Below are 24,239 nucleotides of genomic sequence, written 5' to 3'. Positions count from 1 at the left end.
TGCAATAAGTAAAATTATTTAAGGATGTATGGCTATATTCTATCACCAAATCAGCTTAAGACAATAATGTGGTGGACACATGCCTCTAAAATTCCGAAAGAGGTTCACCAAGGCTATTAAGGCAAGACTAGCATGTCAAAATCTTAATTCTGGGTAGGATTTCATCCCTGTTGAAAAGTGAAATGTTATCTCAGACATATCTAAAGCCATATCCCTAACAGCACTGGTAGCAAAAAGATCCGCTTGAACATTTCCTTCTAAATGGCTCTAGTCAGCCAACCTGTCAGCACCAAAACAGCCATTCAGTTTTACAGTTTCAAGTCTCAACAAAGTGAGACGGATATAAGGCACGGTGGTGTCACAGCGTCTTTGTCTCAATTTTTTTTAGGTCACCATCAAATAATTGGACAGCACAATGCAGTTTGAATTTTAGACAGCAGCTGTATCAGTTTAGCCTTTGCCCCAAAATGAGAAGCAAAAGGCAAATGTACTGCTCAAGGCACAGAGAAAGAAAATAAAACAACACCAACAACAGGAGTGGAAGTCATCTCTGAAAATACAATTTTAATATCAAACTATTTACTGCAAAGTGCATTACCATTGTCTTCAATGTGGACATAAAGTTGTTTTGTTTTAATTTTGAGATGTTAAAAGTGGTAACGTGTGTATTTTTGAGGTTGTAGTAAGAGGTGGTGTTGTACTGCATTATATCATACCTCATATATCACCGCACAAGTAAAGGCTCACCTGCTGATCTCCATATAAGAAAATTCATACTCATTAGGGCTACCTGCTCAAATAATAAAAAGAGGGGTAAGAAAAATAGCTTAGACTTGTTATTATTGCTCATTTTTTATTACCAGACAGGAAATGATAATCACAATGAAATAGGGTTTGTAATACCCTTGAACATCAGGTACTCACAATATTTGATTACCTTTTTAGTTGCATAAAATAGTCAGCTTGCATACAGTCTTGCAAGTCTTAAAACGTTTTGATAGTGACATACGAAACAGAACTTCTGTTGTGGCATGGCATTCACAACACTGCCCCCAAGTGGCTGTAGTCAGCATCTGACCAAACCTATCCACCAAAAAAAATGATCACAAAATGTGGTGCATCCCTGGTTGTGCGTGAAATATTTTTGAGGTACTTACAGCGAGCACACTGGATGACCTCTTTCGTTCCAATCTTCTATTGGTGACTGCAACACAATGAGAACTCTCTTGAGGCTTCCCAGAAATAATCTGTTAAAAAAAATCTTTGTTTTTTTAAGTTAAAAAAATAAATAAATAGTTTCATGAAGGTTTTGTCTATCTTACAAACTATTGACTTCTGTTTTACTTTTGTGACACAACGTTTTTCATCAAGGCCTATTTTCACACTTAATTGGCAGTTAACGTTAAAAGATTACTTAAACCACTTGCCCTACCATTCCTAAACGTTTTATTGTGCACAAGTTTGACTCCAGGACTTATTTTTATTACAATTACTTTCAAAGGGTAAAAAATGGATTGTGTCCAGAGTCCTTGAATTTATTGTTGTTGACATGATGAGTTTCATTGCATTTACCTACATTATCTGCAAATCATTAAAACCCAATGATAAACTGTTTCATTTAATTATAGAAAATTTGAATATAAATTAACGAGCAGGCCAACAATAACGCAGTGTTTGTGAAGCCCAACATTATCCCAAAGTCCACTGACCCATTTACTTTGAGCTTTGCATTTTTCAATTATGTTTCTCAACAGTTGAGTTTCAGAAAGGTGCTGGTCGTGTTCATATGATGTTGAGAAGCTATAAGAAGAGGATTAGTGCGTGAATCCTTGTGAGAAAAACAATTCAAAAACATGTCACAGATTTGATTGGCTAATCGAACTATCAGCCGCTCTACAAAAAAAAAAAAAAATATATATATATATATATATATATATACTGTGATTTTTGTCTCACAATACATAAATTTACATGCATATATAAAATAGCAATTTTCAACAGGTCATTCCTTCACGCAAGTGCTGTGTGATATTTTATGTCCAGATTTGGTCATTTTACATCCCCATAACTCTATACAGTATTTTTCCTAAAAATTACATGAAATGAATGATAATTTTCTCATGTTTTATTTATTTATAAAACACATTTTAAATGGAAAGCAATAAAATAAAATAAAATAAAATAAAAAGATGATAAAAAACTACAACAAAATTATCCTAAGGGAAAATACCATTCAAAATATCTGGAAGTAAAACCAGTTTCAAATAATGTAAAATGGGGTATCCATGCTCCTCTGGCAGTGCCGTAAACGAGTATTTACGGGTGATGTAAACATTATTCCTGCGATAGGTGTAAGACAGTAATGTTAATTGAAGCGCTCATTGAAAGAGAGCTTAGTCAGCACTGATGATAACATAAATTTGTCAGTTTATTATTTTTTTCTAAGAAAGCCATAATTTCAACAAAACGAACAAACAAACAAAAAATCTAACATTTTTCAATACTTTTACTTTAAGTACATTAAATGGTCTGAAGTGCTACGGAAAGCTGAGCGGTAAATTGGTAGATGTGGTGTACATGCATAGATAGTTAACATGATCAAAGTGCAACAACAGCCCCAATAGACGGGCTCCGTTATTAATAAAATAGTATTTTTTTAATTGAAGTGAATGCCAAGCCAAAGGTACAGAAAAGGTAAGTGCTATTTTTATGTATTTTAAATGGATGGAGGGGTTACACGTGCTTTGGTCTAAAAGAAACAGGTACACCTGCAATGTCTGATGAGACTTAATACATGATTTATAATATGATTATTACTGTGGTTGTCGTATACAGAACTGTCACATTGATAGGCATTTCTAATATTTTACATCCTCTCATGTGAGAGGTATTTTTTTTTTAAAATATCAGTAATTAGCTCAAGATTCTATTTGACAGTATCAATAAAAAAATAAAAATCGCTTAATCCAGGGATTAATTTGTTCATAAATGCACGTTTTGAAAAAGCTATTGTCTTAAATGTTATAGATTGTATGGTTCTGTCTGCAAGTTGACTTTTAAACCAGTTACATGTTCGCCAATGCTTGTAAACACAACTGTATGCCCAAAACTAACACGCAATTACTATTGTATGTATCAAATCTCTTTGACAATAGTGTATGCATATATAATAAATACAGAATAGACATTTTAGACTGCAGCATGACAGATGACGTCCCGATTACAAGCTTCGCTCCTGCTTTGAAATCACAGCTGCAGCTCGAATGCTGTGGCCAAACGTTGGTTCTTCGCGCTGACTTGTACCCTAGCCTCTTCATTCGCCCTGAGCTGTTCCGAAACAGTCACCAAACAAGCATATTCGTCTTTTAACTGTAAACCGTCCCGAGATGAAAGGTTTCGTTCATTGTGCTAGCTAATGTGCAGCGTTAGCTTAGTGAAGCGGACATCTCTAACCAAACCAGCTGTCTGAACAACGTGTTGTGTACATTGACAGCCAGGGAGCATACTAACACTCACGAAGACAAATCACAATGAGCTCTTAAACGTGATGGGGAAATTATACCTCGTCCTTCAGGAAAGTTGTTACCAGATGAACCACTGAGGTATCCGCTTTACAGGCATCACGCACCACCTTGGGGTGGGCTGGCAGCTGCGGAGAGTTTGTTTGCGCCACAGACACACATACATACACTGCGGTCAAGCCAGCCGCCACTCGTAAACGAGCAGTCAAGCCAGCCGCCCCTAATTTTGTTCATACGAGGCATTACGGTAATAGCCACCTTCAAAATAAAAGCTCCCCAATAATACGGACGTAAGTGCTCTTCGGTTAAGGAATGCAACCAGCAAAGTTAATTTGAATCTTGAGATACATTACATACATACATACATTAAAAAAATTACTTTATTTGATATTTTAGGAAAAATAAATGGCAATGGACTGCACTTATATAGCGCTTTATCGACATCATCACAGTGGCCAAAGCGCTTTACAAAGACTCATATTCACACACACATTCATAAACCAAGGAAACTTCGACATGCGGACAGTCGTAGTAGGGATTCGAACCTGTTCTACCTACTGAGCCAAAGCCACCCCAACATAATCCCATTGGTATCGCAAGACAAGTCCAGATCTGTGTGACAGACCACCAAGGACTCCACGAAAAGAGGTTTGATGAAGATCTGATATTGTATTTCAAAATAAAAATCTCTGAAAACTGCATATGTTGCTTTCATTACCCCTGACTGAAAAAATCTGTTAAATCTTTTTAATGAGATATCGCAACACCAGACCAGTTCTGGGGGACACTACACCACCCCAGGTCTCCAACAAAAGAGGTCCCATCAAAATCTGATGTGGAATTTCAAAATAAAAGTCCACTGAAATTGGTATATTTCACTGCCATGATCACGGATGCGGCACGGTGGCCGACTGGTTAGAGCGTCAGCCTCACAGTTCTGAGGTGCGGGGTTCAATCCCCGTCCCCGCCTGTGTGGAGTTTGCATGTTCTCCCCGTGCCTGCGTGGGTTTTCTCTGGGCACTCCGGTTTCACTGGCTCACAACATCCCGAGTCGAGGTCAGCAGAGCCCCACCCCCACTATACACAGTGTTGGTGGTGCACTGCTTCCCCCTCCTGAGACGCCGGATGGTGAACCAGAATTTCCTCGAAGCCGTCCGGAAGTCTTTCTCCATGGCCTCACCAAACTCCTCCTGTGCCCGAGTTTTTGCTTCAGAGACCACCAAAGCTGCATTCCGCTTGGCCAGCCGGTACCCATCAGCTGCCTCAGGAGTCCCACAGGCCAAAAAGGCCCGATAGGACTCCTTCTTCAGCTTGACGGCATCCCTCACCGTTGGTGTCCACCAACGGGTTCGGGGATTGCCGCCACAACAGGCACCGACCAGCTTACGGCCACAGCTCCGGTCGGCCGCCTCAGCAATGGAGGCGCGGAACATGGTCCACTCGGACTCGATGTCCCCCGCCTCCCTCGGAACATGAGCAAAGTTCTGTCGGAGGTGGGAGTTAAAACTCCTTCTGACAGGGGATTCCGCCAGACGTTTCCAGCAGACCCTCACAATACGTTTGGGCTTGCCACGTCGGATTGGCATCTTCCCCCACCATCGGAGCCAACTCACCCCCAGGTGGTGATTAGTTGACAGCTCCGCCCCTCTCTTTACCCGAGTGTCCAAGAGATGCGGCCGCAAGTGCGTTGACACGACCACAAAGTCGATCATCGAACTGCGACCTCGGGTGTCCTGGTGCCAAGTGCACGTGTGGACACCCTTATGCTTGAACATGGTGTTCGTTATGGACAATCCGTGACGAGCACAGAAGTCCAATAACAGAACACCGCTCGGATTCTGATCGGGGGGGCCGTTCCTCCCAATCACGCCCTTCCAGGTCTCACTGTCATTGCCCACGTGAGCATTGAAGTCCCCCAGCAGAACAATGGAGTCCCCAGCGGGAGTGCTCTCCAGCACCCCCTCCAAGGACTCCAAAAAGGGTGGGTACTCTGAACTGCTGTTTGGTGCATAGGCACAAACAACAGTCAACACCCGAAGGCGGAGGGAGGCTACCCTCTCGTCCATCGGGGTGAACCCCAACATACAGGCGCCGAGCCGGGGAGCAATAAGTATACCCACACCTGCTCGGCACCTCTCACTTTGGGCAACTCCAGAGTGGAAGAGAGTCCAACCCCTCTCGAGAGGACTGGTACCAGAGCCCAAGCTGTGCGTGGAGGCGAGTCCGACTATATCTAGTCGGAACTTCTCGAGCTCACACACAGGCTCGGGCTCCTTCCCTGCCAGAGAGGTGACATTCCACGTCCCTAGAGTCAGCTTCTGTAGCCGGGGATCGGATGGCCAAGGTCCCCGCCTTCGGCCCAGCTCGCACTGGAAATTACCCCAATGGCCCCTCCCACAGGTGGTAAGCCCATGGGAAGGGGGACCCACGTTACCCTTTTGGGCTGTGCCCGGGCGGGCCCGATGGGTGCAGGCCCGGCCGGGCCCCATGGGTGCAGGCCCGGCCACCAGGCGCTCGCCTTCGAGCCCCACCCCCAGGCCTGGCTCCAGAGGGGGGCCCCGGTGACCCACGTCCGGGCAAGGGAAACCTGAACCCATTAATTGTCCTCGTCATAGGGGTTTTTTGGAGCCGTGCTTTGTCTGGTCCCTCACCTAGGACCTGTTTGCCATGGGTGACCCTGCCAGGGGCATAAAGCCCAAGACAACTTAGCTCCTAGGATCATTGGGACACACAAACCCCTCCACCACGATAAGGTAACGGCTCAAGGAGGGGGTTTGATCAAGATTTAAAAAAAAAAATAGAAAACCGTCTTTGTTGTAACTGTTTAAAATACACTGTTTTCCTTCCAGTTACTGATGGTGTCGTGGTTCATTTGCCTGACTTCAATGCAGCCAGCGTGGGTTTGGTTCCTACTCAGTGATGGTCCCTACAGTGTAGGACTGCCGACCAGCTCAGGGTTTTTTCTGTCTTTTGCCCACACTCAGTAGTGGTAGGCTGACCCCGCGACTCAGCAGGATAAGTGCTGTTGAAATGAATGGATCCATGCATGTCTTCCTTCCAGTGTCAGATTGGCATGAGAAATTACTTCAGTGGTTAAAGCGTTAATGTTGATACCCAAAAAAATCATATTTAATGATAAAACAATCTGGGTTTTTTTACAGATATATTACATCAAATGGTGATGGCAGTAATGTAGGATCATCCTGTAATTGTCTCCTACATGTATAAAGGGTAAAAGGTGTTGCGATACGAACAGGATTATTTCAAATTATTTCTTAAAAGAAGTTGTATTGACATAGATTTTTTTAAATTAATGTTTTAAATCAGGCGGCAGGGTGTACGACTGGTTGGAGCGTCTGCCTCACAGTTCTGAGGACCCGGGTTCAATCCCCGGCCCCGCCTGTGTGGAGTTTGCATGTTCTCACCCGTGCCTGGGTGGTTTTTCTTCGGGCACTCCGGTTTCCTCCCACATCCCAAAAACATGCATGCTAGGTTAATTGACAACTCTAAATTGCCCGTAGGTGTGACTGTGAGTGTGAATGGTTGTTTGTTTGGCTGTGCCCTGCGATTGGCTAGCAACCAGTTCAGGGTTTACCCCGCCTCCTGCCCGATGATAGCTGGGATAGGCTCCAGCAGGCCAAGGCAGAGGAGAAGCGGCTCAGAAAATGGATGGATGGATGGATGTTTTAAATCAGTGGCAGTGACAGTGAAATATGAATATTTCAGGAGACTTTTATTTTGAAATGCCACATCAGATTTGGATGGGACCTCTTTTGTTGGAGACTTGGTGTGGTGTAGTGTCCCCCAGAACTGGACTGGTCTTACGATAACTAAGAGATTTTTTTTAAAGAATTTTTGAAATCCATGATCATGACAGTGAAATATACCAATTTCAGTGGACTTTTATTTTGAAATGCCACATCAGATTTGGATGGGACCTCTTTTGTTGGAGACCTGGGGTGGTGTAGTGTCCCCCAAAACTGGACCGGTGTTGCGATATCTTATTAAAAAGATTTAACAGATTTTTTCATTCAGGGGTAATGAAAGCAACATATGCAGTTTTCAGAGATTTTTATTTTGAAATACAATATCAGATCTTCATCAAACCTCTTTTCGTGGAGTCCTTGGTGGTCTGTCACACAGATCTGGACTTGTCTGGCGATACCAATGGGATTATGTTGGCGTGGCTTTGGCTCAGTAGGTAGAACAGGTTTGAATGCCTGCTACGACTGTCCGCATGTCGAAGTGTCCTTGGGCAAGACACTGAACCCTAATTTGCTTCCAGTGGGCCTGGCAGCGCCTCGCATGGCAGCAGTGCCCCATTGGTTTATGAATGTGTGTGTGAATGTGAGGCTTTGTAAAGCGCTTTGGGCACTGTGATGATGTAGATAAAGCGCTATATAAGTGGAGTCCATTACCATTTATTTTTCCTAAGATATCAAATAAAGTGCATTTTTTTAATGTATGTATGTATGTAATGTATCTCAAGATTCAAATTAACTTTGCCGGTTGCATTCCTAAACCGAAGAGCACTGACATCCGTATTATTGGGAAGCTTTTATTTTGAAGGTGGCTTCGCCGCGAGTTGGTGACCTATTACCGTAATGCCTACTATGAACAAAATTAGGGGCGGCTGGCTTGACCGCAGTATACATACATACATATACACACACACATATATATATATATATATATATATATATATATGTGGATTTATCTTACCCAACATTATAAAAAATAGACACAAAAGGAATGAAGACGCTGGTTTCTTTTTCTCATGAGGAGGGCGTATGGGAGATTGTTCAGATCACAGCCTCTCAACACGCTCTAAACAATCCCCCCCCCCCCTCGCTCCTGCTTTTATTTGAAATAGGAGGGATTTACAAATCATAATGTTCTAAGCAATAAGACACAACACAAAATATTTGATAATAAGAGGGGTTTTCCCAGACATAGTATTCTAAGTAATAAGACACAACACATAAGATTGAACCAACACCTGTCACGACCCGACCACATCCGATCACGTCCTTGGTCCAGGCGCCCTTCCATCGGATGATGCTGAGTCTTCTTTTTGAAGGCGAGACATCTAAAATTGTCCATTATACTAATGCAAGCTAAGCAAATAAATGATAACTTCTACAATTTATCTAACAGTGGCTTCGCCGCGAGTTGGCGACCTATTACCGTAATGCCTACTATGAACAAAATTAGGGGCGGCTGGCTTGACCGCAGTATACATACATACATATACACAGACACACATATATATATATATATATATATATATATATATATATATATATATATATATGTACTACACACACACACACACATACACAAAGATAACGTATTCAGGAACGTGTCATACGTCGACGTTGCTGCCATATTGGATGAGGCCAGGTGGAACAATCGATGACGAGGCCTCATTCATTTGCTTTTTAAAGATGTAGCAACAGTCAAAACCAAGTCTTCTGGGATTACCTTTCACAATAAAGACCAGTGGCGTGCAAAGGGGAGCAGAGGAAGTGGTGGCCTCGGGCATCTACCTGGAGGGCATCCAAACCCACCCACCCAAATTCGTGAAAAATATAATTGGAGGTGTAACAAAACATGATGAAATTTAAATACATTTGATAAATAAATAAATGAATTTAAAAAAAAAAAAACAATTGTCGCATTATATGTTCTGCATGGTGGCCGACTGGTTGGAGCGTCTGCCTCACAGTTCTGAGGACCGGGGTTCAATCCCCCTGCCTGTGTGGAGTTTGCCCGTTCTCCCCGTGCCTGCGTGGGTTTTCTCCGGGCACTGCGGTTTCCTCCCACATCCCAAAAACATGCGTGGTAGGTTGATTGAAGACTCTAAAATTGCCCGTAGGTGTGAATGTGAGTGCGGATGGTTGTTTGTTTATGTGTGCCCTGTGATTGGCTGGCAACCAGTTCAGGGTGTACCCCGCCTCATGCCCGAAGATAGCTGGGATAGGCTCCAGCACTCCCGCGACCCTAGTGAGGATAAGCGGTACAGAAAATGGATGGATAGGTGTTCCAACTACATGGGGATGACACCCCTCAGGTGTTCTGGAGAAGTGGGTCAAACGGGAAATTGAATCTCAGATTCAGGAGGAGCAGCATTGATTTTGTCCTGGCTGCGGAACATGTGGACCAGCTCTACAATACACCCCCAATAGGGTCCAGGAAGGTGCATGTGACTTCACAACAACCAGTCTACATGTGTCATGAACATGGTTAGGGCGACGGCGAGGAATGCAAGGCAAGAACATGGTGGACCCAATTGCAGGGAAGCAGGGAGGCAAGGCAGGAGTGCGGGAATCTCAAAATAATAATATTTAATTCCAAAAACAAAGGAAAACAAAGATCATGAAAAAGTCTAAATGCTAAATTAACAAAGTCCAAAATCTAAACACAAAGTAACAAAGAAACACTTGAGTGAACCCAAAACAAGAAACAAGACATGACTGGTGAAATACCTGAGCGACAATGACATGGCAAGACATGTGACAACGACAATGAACCGACGAGAACTGAAAGAAACCAGGGAACTAAATACAAACAAATTGACGAGACAACGAGGAACACCTGGACAAGACGAGTGGCTAGAGAAAGCTGATTGGTCGACAAAGTAGACGAGAACAGGTGGACACAACAACCTAATGAGCACACGACAAACATGGAACACAGGAAAACATTGAACAAAACTAAACACAACCCAAACCATTTCCTATTGGACTTTAAGAAGGCATTCGGCCGTGTCCCTTGGGGGTCCTATAGAGGGTACTGCGGGACTATTTTGTACCGGACTCCCTAACACGGGCTCTTTGGCCCCTATACGACCAGTGTCAAGAGTTTGGTTTGCATTGCCGACAGTAAGTCAGATTCGTTTCGAGGCTGCCCTTTGTCAGCGATTCTGCTCATAAACCTTATGAACAGAATTTCTCAGTGCAATCGTGGCACTCAGATTTTGTAACCACAATATTGTGTCTCTGCTTTTTGCAGATGATGTGGTTCCATTGGCTTCATCAAACTGCTGGAGCAGTTCACAGCTGTGAAGCGGTTGGGATGACAATCAGCATCTCCAAATCAGTCCTCAGTCGAAAAACGGTGGAGTGCGTTTTGTCTGTATTTGTATTACAGTATGTCCTTTGCCCAAGTTAAGGAGTTCAAGTACAGTGGCTGAAGTAAGTATTTAACACGTCACCATTTTTATCACTAAATATATTTCCAAAGGTGCTATTGACATGAAAATTTCACCAGAAGTTGGGAACAACCCAAGTAATCCATACATACAAAGAAAGTAGAACAAATAAGCTCAGAAATTAAGTTAGGTGTAATAATTTGAAATGACACAGGAAAAAAGTATTGAACACACCAAGTGGTATTAATTTAATACTTTATACAAAAGCCTTTGTTTGCAATGACAGCTTCAAGACGCCTCTTGCATGGAGAAACTAGTGGCATGCATTGCTCTGGTGTGATTTTGTCCCATTCCGGCAGTCTTCAAATCTTGCAGCTTCTTTTATAGACCTTGGGTTTCAGTTCTTTCCATAGATTTTCGATTGGATTCAAGTCAGGTGATTTCCTTGGCAGTATGTTTTGGATCATTATCTTGATGAAATGTCCACCCTGGTTGTATTTTCACCAACCTCGTAAATGGCAGCAGATTTTTGTCAAGAATGTCTCGGTACATTTGCCCATTCATCCATCAATCCATCCATCAATTTTTTGAGCCGCTTCTCCTCACCAGGGTCGCGGGCGTGCTGGAGCCTATTCCAGCTATCATCGGGCAGGAGGTGGGGTACACCCTGAACTGGTTGCCAGCCAATCGCAGGGCACATACAAACAAACAACCATTCACACTCACATTCACACCTACGGGCAATTTAGAGTTGTCAATCAACCTACCATGCATGTTTTTGGGATGTGGGAGAAAACCGGAGTGCCCGGAGAAAACCCACGCAGGCACGGGGAGAACATGCAAATTCCACACAGGTGGGGCCGGGGATTGAACCCGGTCCTCAGAACTGTGAGGCAGACCCTCCTCCACCGTGCCGACACCATTCATCCTTCCTTCAATAATGTGAAGTTTACCATTTTCTGGAAATCAGCCCCACACCATCATGTTCCCACCTACAAACTTCACTGTTGGTATGGTGTTTTTAGGGGGATGTGCAGTGCTATTTCTCCTCGTGGTGTGCATTATGGCATCCAAACGGTTCAATTTTGCTCTCATCCGACCAGACTATATTCTCCAAGTATTTAACTGGCTTGTCCAAATGTTGTTAAACAAGTTTTAAACGAGCTTTGACATGCTTTTTTTTTTTTCCAGCAATGGGGTCTTGCGTGGTGAGTGTGCATACAGGCCATGACAAGAGTACTTGCTAATTCCAGGTCTTTTTGAAGCTCTCCACAGGTGGTCCTTGGCTCTTTGACAACTCTTCTGATTATTCTTTGCACACCTCTGTCAGAAGTCTTGCGAGGAGCACCTCATCGAGGTAAATTTATGGTGGTATGATTGGTTTTCCACTTACGTATTAAGGCCCCGTGCTCACTGGAACATTCAGCTTAGATGTGCACCTCTCACCAATACCATCGTTATGTTTTGCAGCGGCGGCACGGTGTCCGACTGGTTAGAGCGTCAGCCTCACAGTTCTGAGGACCGGGGTTCAATGCCCGGCCCCGCCTGTGTGGAGTTTGCATGTTCTCCCCGTGCCTGCGTGGGTGTTCTCCGGCCACTCCGGTTTCCTCCCACATCCCAAAAACATGCATTAATTGGAGACTCTAAATTGGCTGGCAACCAGTTCAGGGTGTACCCCGCCTCCTGCCCGATGATAGCTGGGATAGGCTCCAAATATATATATATATATATATATATATATATATATATATATATATACACACACATATATATATATAGGCTTCATGTAAGCTGCAACTGACTGACATTATTAGGTCCACCTGGCACAACACATCAGTAGCATTTTCCGAATCACGGTTGTGCTGGTGCCTATCTCAGCTGACTTTGGGCGAGAAGTACACCCTGAACTGGTCGCCAGCCAATCGCAACACATTAGTAGCATGACAATTACCTTCACATATATGGGTGATTTAGTCTTCAATGAACTTACACTGCAGTATCTAAATATTATTCAGAATGCAAAATCATAGACAGTCGCACCAGTAGGTATTTCATTAACTTAAACGGCGCAAAAACTATGATCTAGACTCCATTGCAGTCAATTGTCATCACTTCTCTCCCCTGTACCGCACCCTTCTGAACAGTACATGTCTGTCTTCCACCAGTCAAATCAATCAAATACCACATGGCTCAGTGCATGTACTGTACATCCTGTTTCACATTATGAAAGAAATTACGTCGTCATCCCTTATCAAGTTGGTGCTTGGTAAAGTATGTAACATTAAAAAAATATCCTATATGATTCATCAACATTATATTGGTGCAAGGCATGTCACATAAAAGTTTGATCCAAAGTGACCCAAGGTTAAAGTCTATATAAAAAGCAGGCCTGACATATTTTGTTGTTGTTGTTGTTGTTATTTAATTGTCTTACATCACATGAATTGCATTTCTTATCGGCTACAGTTTATAAAATAAAAAAATGTATGTGTGCTATACAGTCAAACCTCATAAGATGAACACTTCTGTGTTTGAACATTTTGTAAATAACCCAGAATTTCGGGAAAAATGCATCTAAGTTTGCAAAAAAAACTAATGAGACCTTAACTCCAGATTTAACGTTTTATTTGGCTTTTTTACAAATGAGGATCAGCATCACGAAATGCATTGTCACATCTCATCAAAGCTAAGGTGTTATATTATTCTACGTTTTAATATAACTGAAGCTGACTTTTAAACTGTATATTCAGCACAATACTAGGATAGGTTATTAAGCGGATGCATGCCAGTTATTTATGCCACTGTATTGTAGCGAAACAACAATTGGAAATGACTCACTGCAGTTTGATTTCTTAAATCTGTAGCAAAGCCCATTTTATGAGTGATTGTTGATGTGATTCAGATATTGGAGAATGACTCAGAGCCACCAGAGCTGCTTGAGTTTGCAGCTTCTGACACATGGTAGATATCTGCAGGCCCAACAACAAGGTGTTAATATGAAAATGAATTCAAATAAGTAGGTTTGGAAAGAAACAAGAATTCAATAACTTACATCTTTTCCCACGAAGTTTTCCAAGCCATTTTAGACCACTCAATGAAGAAATACCACCGCTTGTACTCTTAATAGAAACAACAAAGGGAAAATGTCATTAAAAATGAAAGTAACCAAAGAGAACTTACTTTTGTACACTAAGTGTACTGTATTGTAGTGTTTGACAAGCAAGGGTACAACGTGACATGGCAAATAACTTACTGCAGTTTGATTGGAGCCAGAGCCTGAGCTTGATACAGGTTGTTTTTTGGCGAGAATGGCTCGGATCTAGAATTATAATCAAATTTATTTCAAAATCAATAACTTCCCTTTATGGTTAAAGTTGGGAACAATATAGTAATACAAACACTTGACTGAACACAGCTGTTATATTTGTAATAGAACGAAATTTCAAAGTATTCTGGATACAAAGTCGTAACTCACGATGAGCGGTTGTACTGAATAGTCGACATAATTAAAATTTGAAATATGAACAAAAGAAACAAAATAATAGATTAACTCTATAGTCTCAGGCTATATTGATAGGCAGCTTGAAGATATGAGATCCAGTCTGTTTTACACTGTATCCGTGGGTTATTGTATTCATTCATTCATTCATTTTCCGTGCCGCTTATCCTCACTAGGGTTGGGGCGTGCTGGAGCTGACTCTGGGCGGGAGGTGGGGTACACCCTGAACTGGTCGCCAGCCAATCGCAGGGTGCATATAAACAACCATTTGCAGTCACATTCACACCTACGGACATTTAAGAGTCCTCAATTAACCTACCATGCATGTTTATGGGATGTGGAAGGAAACCGGAGTACCTGGAGAAAATCCACGCAGGCATGGGAAGAGCATGCAAACTCCACACAGGCGAGGCCGGATTTGAACCCGGGTCCTCAGAATTGTGAGGCAGATGTGCTAACCAGTCGTCCACCGTATTATTGTTTTCATTTCACCAGTTATTTTAAATTAGTTCATATCTATTGATCAAGCGTAATAATGATCTTATCAAAGTGCAAGTTACAACTGTAAAAGTACTCTACAGAAAGTAAAGTATTTTAAATACGCTACACCACAACAAAGAATGTGCGTTATTTGAATATCACTTATTTAATTGATGAAGTAACAGGCACGGGTGCCCAATAACGTCTAAGGTTACTTTTCAAGGTCCATCCATCCATCCATCCATTTTCTGAGCCGCTTCTCCTCACTAGGGTCGCGGGCGTGCTGGAGCCTATCCCAGCTATCATCGGGCAGGAGGTGGGGTACACCCTGAACTGGTTGCCAGCCAATCGCAGGGCACAAACAAACAAACAACCATTCGCACTCACAGTCACACCTATGGGCAATTTAGAGTCTTCAATTAATGCATGTTTTTGGGATGTGGGAGGAAACCGGAGTGCCCGGAGAAAACCCACGCAGGCACGGGGAGAACATGCAAACTCCACACAGGGGGGGCCGGGGATTGAACCCGGGTCCTCAGAACTGTGAGGCTGACGCTCTAACCAGTCGGCCACCGTGCCGCCTATATATATATATATATATATATATATATATATATATATATATATATATATATATTATATTATATTTTTCTCAATGTCTATGTCTCAAAAGTGTTCTCTGTCAATTGACTGTTGTCGTACTAGAGCGGCTCTAACCAGTCGTCCACCGTGCCGCCCTTTTCAAGGTCTCATGCCATAATTATTTCTATTTTTTATCATCTTCAATGTCCTTTCCTGGGGTTTGTGTCAGGTGTGGGAAGTAGCTGAACCCAAGAGATGTAAAATGATGAACAGTTTAGTTTGAGCAAAAGGTTATGGAAGTGATCCTGGATGTGTTGACAGGGGGCGGCATGGACAGGTGGCAGCAGTGGACAGAACAAGGGGCTGGAAGGAATGACGTGGGTCAGGAACACTGGGAATGAGGAGACACAAGAGTTAACAAGGGAACGAGGAGTTGAGTAGCTTACATGAGAACGGTGGGCGATGGTACCGCTAGGAGAGGCTGCAATACTTTGGCGAGGATTTCCTGGAACAGGCAGGCTTAAAAGTGGAGAGAGAGGACAAGAGGGCACAAAGCCATCTGGGCTCCAAAGCGGTACTGCAGGGTACATGACAGTATCCCCCTCTAAACGGATGCCTCCCGGCGTCCTGCCAGGCTTCCCCGGGTAAATCGCGTAGAAGTCGTCCAAACGCGCACCCTGACCTTCTGGGAAATCCAAGAACGCTCCTCCGGCCCGTACCCTTCCCAGTCAACCAGGTACTGGAACCCCCTCCCCCTAGGCCTCACATCGAGGATGCGCGACACCGTGAAGGCCAGATGGGCGTCAATAATCCGGGGTGGGGGTGGAGTGGGTACACCCGGAGGGTTTAGGGCGCAGGTGGAGACAGGCTTGAGCAACGAGACGTGGAATGTGGGATGAATCTTGAGGGACTGTGGCAGTTTTAACTGGACGGAAGTGGGATTAATGATTTTGGTGATGGGAAAAGGAGCAATGAAGTGTGGAGCGAGTTTACGGGACTCTGTTTGAAGGGGAAGGTCGTGGGAAGAGAGCCAGACGGATTGACCCCCCTTGTATTCGGGCATCGGGGAGCGATGATGGTCCGCGAGCTGCTTGTTGTGTGCCGCGGACCGGTTCAGCGCTACCCGGACGTCCTTCCAAACTGCCTGGGCTCTCTGGAGGTGATCTTGTACGGAGGGGAATGCCACCGCCTGCTCCTGTAGGTCAAACACTGGAGGTTGGAAACCGTAGCAAGCCATGAATGGGGACATCCGGTCGCGGAGCTGGTGAGGGAACTCCATGAGGAGGGGTTGCAGGCGGCCACACAGCGGATTGCCAATTCCAGGGTTTGGTTGGCCTGCTCCGTCTGGCCGTTGGTCTGCGGGTGATACCCCGAGGATAAGATGGCTGCTGCGCCCACCGCCTTGCAGAATTCCTTCCAGACCCGAGAGGAAAACTGGGGACCTCGATCGGAGACTATGTCGATGGGGATACCATGGAGTTTGAAGACATGTAAGACAAGGAGGCTAGTTTCCAGGGCGGACGGGAGTTTGGGGAGGGGCACATAATGGACACACTTTGAAAAACAAGCGATGATTGTGATAATAACAGTGTTACCTTCAGAGGGGGCAGGCCGGTAACGAAGTCCACAGCGATGTGAGACCAAGGGCGGCTGGGAATTGGCAGGTGGCGCAGCATGCCAGCTGGAGGTCGGTGAAAAGACTTCCCTCGGGCACAGACGGAGCAGGCTTGGATTAACTCTCGGGTGTCTTTGATGAGGCTGGGCCACCAGAAGTGCTGTTGAATGAACTGGGTAGTACGGGTGATGCCAGAGTGACAAGTTAATTTAGAGTTGTGGGCCCACTGCAAGACTTCCGAACGTGCTGAATCCGGGACGAACAGGTGGTCAGGAGGCCCTGTCTTGGGATCAGGTTGGGTCTTTTGGGCCTCCTTGACCACCTGCTCGATCTCCCACGTGGCCGCTCCAACGAAACAGGAGGTCGGAAGGATGGATTCGGGTTCTGCTGTGCTTGAAGGATGTGAGTGAATACGGGAGAGGGCATCTGCCGTGGTGTTACAGGAACCGGGACAGAAGGAGAGACTGAAATTGAATCTGCTGAGGAATAGTGCGCAGCGTGCTTGTCGGGGGTTGAGATGTTTAGCGGTACGGAGGTAAGCGAGGTTCTTGTGGTCAATCAAAATGAGAAATGGTTTAGATCCCTCCAGCCAGTGCTTCCATGCTTCCAGGGCCCTTATAATGGCCAGAAGCTCGCGGTTTCCGACGTCATAATTTCTTTCTGCTGAAGATAGGCGACGGGAAAAAAAAGCACAGGGGTGAAGTTTATGGGTCGTGGGATCTCACTGCGAGAGGACTGCTCCAGTTCCGGCATCCAAGGCGTCAACCTTCACCACGAACTGGAGGGAAGGGTCAGATTGGCGCAGAATGGGAGCAGTGGTGAATAGGGATTTGAGTTTATTGAATGCTCGTGAGGCTGCTGGGGTCCACTGAAAGGGGGAGCTGGTGGATGTGAGACTGGTGAGGGGAATAGCGACCTTGCTGTAATTACGGATGAATCGGGGGTAGAAAATGGCGAATCCAAGGAAACAGTCGATGATGGCTTGAATTTTGGTGGGGTCCGGTTGTAGTTGTCCTTTTGCAATGATGTAACCGAGGAAATGTACTGAGGATAGGTGGAATTATCATTTTTCCGGTTTGACGTATAGACGGTTCTCGCTGGAGGACTTGGCGTACATGGATGCGGTGTTCTTCGGGGGAGTGGGAGAAAATGAGGTGTCATTGAGGTACACAAACACGAACCGGTTGAGCATGTCACGGAGGACGTCAGTAATTAATGTTTGGAAAACTGCAGGGGTGTTGGTTAAACCGAATGGCATGACCAGATACTTGAAGTGTCCGAGAGGGGTATTGAAGGCGGTCTTCCACTCGTCCCCCTCTCCGATACAGATGAGGTGGTAAGCGTTACGGAGGTCCAATTTGGTAAAGATTTGGGCTTCCCAGAGGGGTTCAAAGGACAGGTCGATCAGGGGTAGTGGTGACTTATTTTGAATTGTAATGTCATTGAGTCCTCGAGTGGTGTCTTTTTTCTCAACGAAAAAAAATCCAGGCCCGACCGGCGACGAGGAGGGGCGTATGAGACCAGCAGCCAAGGAGTCGCGGATGTAATCCTCCATGGCCTTTTTTTCGGACGGGAGAGATTGTAGAGTCGGCTGGTGGGAAGTGGAGCTCACGGCAAGAGGTCTATGGCGCAATCATATGGGCGGTGGGGGGGTAGAGAGATGGCCAAGCCCTTGCTGAATACTGGGGAGAGGTCATGATATTCTTGTGGAATTTGGGAGAGGTCCATTGGGGCAGCAGAGGGTGGTGGGTCTTCTGAGGGTGGAACGGCGGAAAGCAGACAGTGGGAATGGCAATGAGGACTCCATCCGGTGATGGATAAACGACCCCAGTCTATGGCGGGGTTGTGGAGTTTGAGCCAGGGAATACACAGCACTAAGGGGGTCTCAGAGGAAGGAATGACAAAAAGGGAAATGTTTTCACGGTGATTGCCTGAGATAAGGAGTGTGATGGGCACTGTTTGATGGGTGACCAGGGAAATTACTCGGCCATCCAGGGCTGTGACTTTTTTCAAGGATGGAAGTGGTTGGAGAGGGATTTGGAGCTGGTGAATTATTTCTTCATGAATAAAAAGGGCAGCGACGGGGGTGTTATGAGCTGAAATGATAATGCAGACGGGAACGGTCATGCGGGAGGGAGAGTTTGCGGGAACGGAGGTTTGGCTCACCGCGACGCTCTCGGGACGCTGTGAGCCTGGTCTTTCTGGTCGGAGGGGGCACGAGAAAATAAAGTGACCGGATTGACCGCAGTAGATGCATAGCCGCTGGATGACAGGATGCTGACGTTCTTGTGGATCTAAACGTGTTTGACCAATTTGAATGGATTCATCGGATGAAACGGGGAGTGACGAAGGTGCGGACGACGACTATGTGGTGCTCAGAGTGGGAGAGTGTTTACGCGAGCATCGCGCTTTCTCACGGGCTCTCTATTGCAGTCTGTTATCCAGACGGATGGAGAGGGCGATAAGAGCCTCGAGAGAGGAGGGCTCGTCCCGGACCGCAAGCTCGTCCTTGATTTGTTCGGAGAGACCGTTTGAAAAGATTCCCCTAAGGGCTGCGTCATCCCACCCGCATTCACCAGTAAGAATACGGAAGTCGATGGAATATTCCGCGACGGACTTAGCGCCCTGAGTGAGTGTGAGGAGACGACCGGTGGCTTCTTCTCTTCTTCTTCTCCTGAACGGGGTGATCGAAAACCTCACAGAGTTCGGCAGAAAAGGAATCGAACGAAAGGAGGACCGGGGAGGAGTTGTGCCATAATGTAGTGGACCATTTTGCTGCTTTGCTGCAGAGGAGGTTAGTGACATATGCTACTTTGGAACGTTCGGTGGGATAACTGTATGGTTGGAGATTGAGAGCTTCTCAATTTAAATATGGAAAAGATCTTCACTCAGATTGAACCTTGGCGATATCTCGGCAGCCAAGCGTTCATAGCGACGGATCCTTCGGTATGGGGTCTGACTATCATTGTGTGGCAGAATTCCCCAAGCGTTGGCTTGTTCACCCAATAATAAGGAATGTGACCGGAAATAACAGGTGGCGACTCACAACCCCACAGAAGAGAGGATCTGGGTGAAACAAAAGAGAGGAGGATCTTTTGAGAGGCTGGTCCTGCGCGTTATTCACTGGCTTGTGCACATTTTGTCGACGACGACCGCAAGCTTCGCAATTTAATCCACAGTTACAATATAAATTGTAATTATAGTTAAGGATTGTTGTAAAACACAATAACACGTATGCTTCATATTGCTCCCTCAAAACCTGGAAATGCACTTACAGCAGTGTGTGAAAGCTTATGTTTACAAAGTCATACTCCACGAAATGGGCCCGAACACTACACAATTCTGGTTCCGAAATGCCAAATGCCAAAATAAATTGAAGCCATATATTCTTCAACTCTTCTGAATTTTGTAGGTGATGCAAAGTTTAAGCTTTACACAAGATGCAGCGGGTTGTCACTCAGCCATTTTTCCTGACATAAGTGACATTCATGAAGTGGGGAGATACTTGAATGTTAATTGGCGCAACTACGTCACAACACCTGAGATTTCAAATGCTGTCGTTTGCAAGCAGTTTGTTGTTTAAAGACTATTGCATTCAATCGACAAACGGCTCAGGTGTCAAACTTAACACAGGTCACAGAGTAATTTTAGCCTATGTTACGTATCAATGTCGGCGCCAGAGGGCGTCTGACGAGTGGTCATTTGGTCAGCGTGGTTGGCACTTTTTAACCCTCAAAAAAGTGTGCGTGCGCGCACAGACAGACACACACACACACACACACAACCACGCACACACACACTGAAGCGTTACTGAAGCCGCCACAGATAGGTACGCGCACACATGCATGTGCACATTCACAATCAACACATTCAACATTAAGCGTTATAAAACAAGTATTCAAAGGCGGACATTGAGTTAATTAAACACTGGGCGTTGTTCTTTGTGTGACGGGCTGACAACGGTGTCCTACTGTCCTTCCACTTGCTTGTGTAACATCACATTCCTCAAACGCCAGCTGAACCAACATGGGAGTTTATTTTATGGAATATTGTGCGCTTGTGGTCTGAAAACGCGTTTCTCAAAGGGGAGATTGAATTCTCGCATAGGCTACTGTTGTGGAGGCGCCAAATGCTGGGCTAAATTTGAAAGCAGTCAGCTCACTAATGAGACGTGCAATATGTACATGGACAGGAAGTGACCGTGCTATATGCAAATGATCAACACCCTTTTTCCTATTTTTGTTTTGTTTTCTCTTTTATCATATGCACCGTTGGTTACTGAAATAAATAAATTTAGAATGAGTAAATTTAGACTTTACACCGATCTGATCAGCTTGATCGGTATCGGCTGATCGGCTTTAATGTCATTATTCGCCGATCATGATCGGCTCCACAAAAGACATTTACTCCGCGTCGCCATTGTGTACAGTACATTTGAATCCAAAAGCTAGCTTATTTTTAGCCTTGTCGCATGTCTTTTGACGTAGTACTGTAAATATCGGACCACCAATAAAGTTATATAAACAAAACAAAAAAGTTGGCGTGTGAGACAGACAACACGTCTGAGGCAGACAACACCTCTTCTTCTTCTTCTTTTCCTTTCGGCTTGTCCCGTTAGGGGTCGCCACAGCGCGTCATCCTTTTCCATGAGAGCCTATCTCCTGCATCCTCCACTCGAACACCAACTGCCATCATGTCTTCCCTCACGACATCCATCAACCTTCTCTTTGGTCTTCCTCTAGCTCTCTTGCCTGGCAGCTCCATCCTCATCATCCTTCTACCAATATACTCACTCTCTCTCCTCTGGACGTGTCCAAACCATTGAAGTCTGCTCTCTCTAACTTTGTCTCCAAAACATCGAACCTTGGCTGTCCCTCTGATGAGCTCATTTCTAATTTTATCCAACCTGGTCACTCCGAGAGCGAACCTCAACATCTTCATTTCCGCCACCTCCAGCTCTGCTTCCTGTTTTTTCTTCAGTGCCACTGTCTCTAATCCATACATCATGGCTGGCCTCACCACTGTTTTATAAACTTTGCCCTTCATCCTAGCAGAGACTCTTCTGTCACATAACACACCTGACACCTTCCTCCACCCGTTCCAACCTGCTTGGACCCGTTTCTTCACTTCCTGACCACACTCACCATTGCTCTGGACGGTTGACCCCAAGTATTTAAAGTCCTCTACCTTTGCCATCTCTTCTCCCTGTAGCCTCATTCTTCCCCCACCACCCCTCTCATTCATGCACATATATTCTGTTTTACTTCGGCTAATCTTCATTCCTCTTCTTTCCAGTGCATGCCTCCATCTTTCTAACTGTTCCTCCAGCTGCTCCCTGCTTTCACTGCAGATCACAATGTCATCTGCAAACATCATGGTCCACGGGGATTCCAGTCTAACCTCATCTGTCAGCCTATCCATCACCACTGCAAAAAGGAAGGGGCTCAGGGCTGATCCCTGATGCAGTCCCACGTCCACCTTAAATTCTTCTGTCACACCGACAGCACACCTCACCGCTGTTCTGCTGCCCTCGTACATGTCCTGTATTATTCTAACATACTTCTCTGCCACTCCAGACTTCCGCATGCAGTACCACAGTTCCTCTCTGGGTACTCTGTCATAGGCTTTCTCTAGATCTACAAAGACACAATGTAGCTCCTTCTGACCTTCTCTGTACTTTTCCATCAACATCCTCAAGGCAAATAATGCATCTGTGGTACTCTTTCTAGGCATGAAACCATACTGTTGCTCGCAAATACTCACTTCTGTCCTGAGTCTAGCCTCCACTACTCTTTCCCATAACTTCATTGTGTGGCTCATCAACTTTATTCCTCTATAGTTGCCACAGCTCTGCACATCACCTTTGTTCTTAAAAATGGGCACCAGTACACTTTTCCTCCATTCCTCAGGCATCTTCTCACGCACTAGAATTCTATTGAACAAGCTGGTCAAAAACTCCACAGCCACCTCTCCTAGATGCTTCCATACCTCCACAGGAATGTCATCAGGACCAACTGCCTTTCCATTTTTCATTCTCTTTAATGCCTTTCTAACTTCCCCCTTACTAATCATTGCCACTTCCTGGTCCACCACACTTGCCTCTTCTACTCTCCCTTCTCTATCATTTTCCTCATTCATCAACTCCTCGAAGTATTCTTTCCATCTACCTAGCACACTGCTGGCACCAGTCAACATATTTCCATCTCTATCCTTAATCACCCTAACCTGCTGCACATCCTTCCCATCTCTATCCCTCTGTCTGGCCAGCCTGTATAGATCCTTTTCTCCTTCTTTAGTGTCCAACCTGCCATACATGTCATCATATGCCTCTTGTTTTGCCTTTGCCACCTCTACCTTTGCCCTGTGTCGCATCTCAATGTATTCCTTTCGCCTCTCCTCGGTCCTCTCAGTGTCCCACTTCTTCTTAGCTAACCGTTTTCCTTGTATGATTTCCTGTACTGTGAGGTTCCACCACCAAGTCTCCTTCTCTCCTTTCCTGCCAGAAGATACACCAAGTACTCTCCTGCCTGCTTCTCTGATCACCTTGGCTGCAGTGGTCCAGTCTTCTGGAAGCTCTTCCCGTCCACCGAGAGCCTGTATCACCTCTTCCCGAAAAGCTGCACAACACTCGTCCTGTCTCAGCTTCCACCACATGGTTCTCTTCTCTGCCTTTGTCTTCCTAATTTTCCTCCCCACCACCAGAGTCATCTTACACACCACCATCCTATGCTGTCTAGCCACACTCTCCCCTACCACTACCTTACAGTTGGTAACCTCCTTCAGATTACATCGTCTGCACAAGATGTAATCCACCTGTGTGCTTCTACCTCCGCTCTTGTAGGTCACCCTATGTTCGTGCCTCTTCTGGAAAAAAGTGTTCACTACAGCCATTTGCATCCTTGTTGCAAAGTCTACCACCATCTGTCCCTCCAAGTTCCTTTCCTGGATACCGTACTTACCCATCACTTCTTCATCACCCTTATTACCTTCACCAACATGTCCATTACAATCTGCACCAATTACGACTCTCTCTCTGTCTGGGATGCTCAGAACTACATCATCTAGCTCCTTCCAGAATTTCTCTTTCACCTCTAGGTCACATCCTACCTGTGGGGCATAGCCACTAATCACATTACACATAACACCCTCAATTTCAAATTTCAGCCTCATCACTCGATCTGATACTCTTTTCACCTCCAAGACATTCTTAGCCAACTCTTCTTTTAAAATAACCCCGACTCCATTTCTCTTCCCATCTACACCATGGTAAAATAATTTAAACCCTGCCCCTAAACTTCTAGCCTTACTGCCTTTCCACCTGGTCTCCTGGACACACAATATATCAACCTTTCTCCTAATCATCATGTCAACCAACTCCCGGGATTTTCC

General features: G+C 45.1%; 2 protein-coding genes across 4 annotated transcripts in view; both read right to left on the bottom strand.

Moving 5' to 3' along the window:
* The window catches only part of disp1 (dispatched homolog 1 (Drosophila)), a 113,191-nt gene extending 109,454 nt beyond the window's left edge, over window positions 1-3,737 (bottom strand). Inside the window, exons 1-2 of the mRNA XM_061753629.1 lie at window positions 3,563-3,737; window positions 1,158-1,247 (exon numbers count right to left, since the gene is read on the bottom strand). The gene's annotated coding sequence lies outside the window, so the exon portion shown is untranslated. The remainder of the gene's footprint in view (window positions 1-1,157; window positions 1,248-3,562) is intronic.
* A 9,545-nt stretch (window positions 3,738-13,282) lies between these two features.
* Window positions 13,283-24,239, bottom strand: part of LOC133467910 (uncharacterized) — a 152,851-nt gene continuing 141,894 nt past the window's right edge. For all 3 annotated transcript variants that reach the window (XM_061753068.1, XM_061753069.1, XM_061753070.1), the window contains 3 exons: window positions 13,928-13,993; window positions 13,727-13,793; window positions 13,283-13,643 (listed from right to left, as the gene is read on the bottom strand). In XM_061753068.1, coding sequence (XP_061609052.1) covers window positions 13,573-13,643; window positions 13,727-13,793; window positions 13,928-13,993 — 204 coding nt within the window. In that variant the 3' untranslated portion in view covers window positions 13,283-13,572. The remainder of the gene's footprint in view (window positions 13,644-13,726; window positions 13,794-13,927; window positions 13,994-24,239) is intronic.

The sequence above is a fragment of the Phyllopteryx taeniolatus genome, chromosome 18 (genome assembly GCF_024500385.1).
Source record: "Phyllopteryx taeniolatus isolate TA_2022b chromosome 18, UOR_Ptae_1.2, whole genome shotgun sequence".
In the NCBI taxonomy this organism is placed as follows: domain Eukaryota; kingdom Metazoa; phylum Chordata; class Actinopteri; order Syngnathiformes; family Syngnathidae; genus Phyllopteryx; species Phyllopteryx taeniolatus.
Note: the sequence above shows the minus strand (reverse complement) of the source record. Positions and strands in the feature narration are given on the sequence as shown.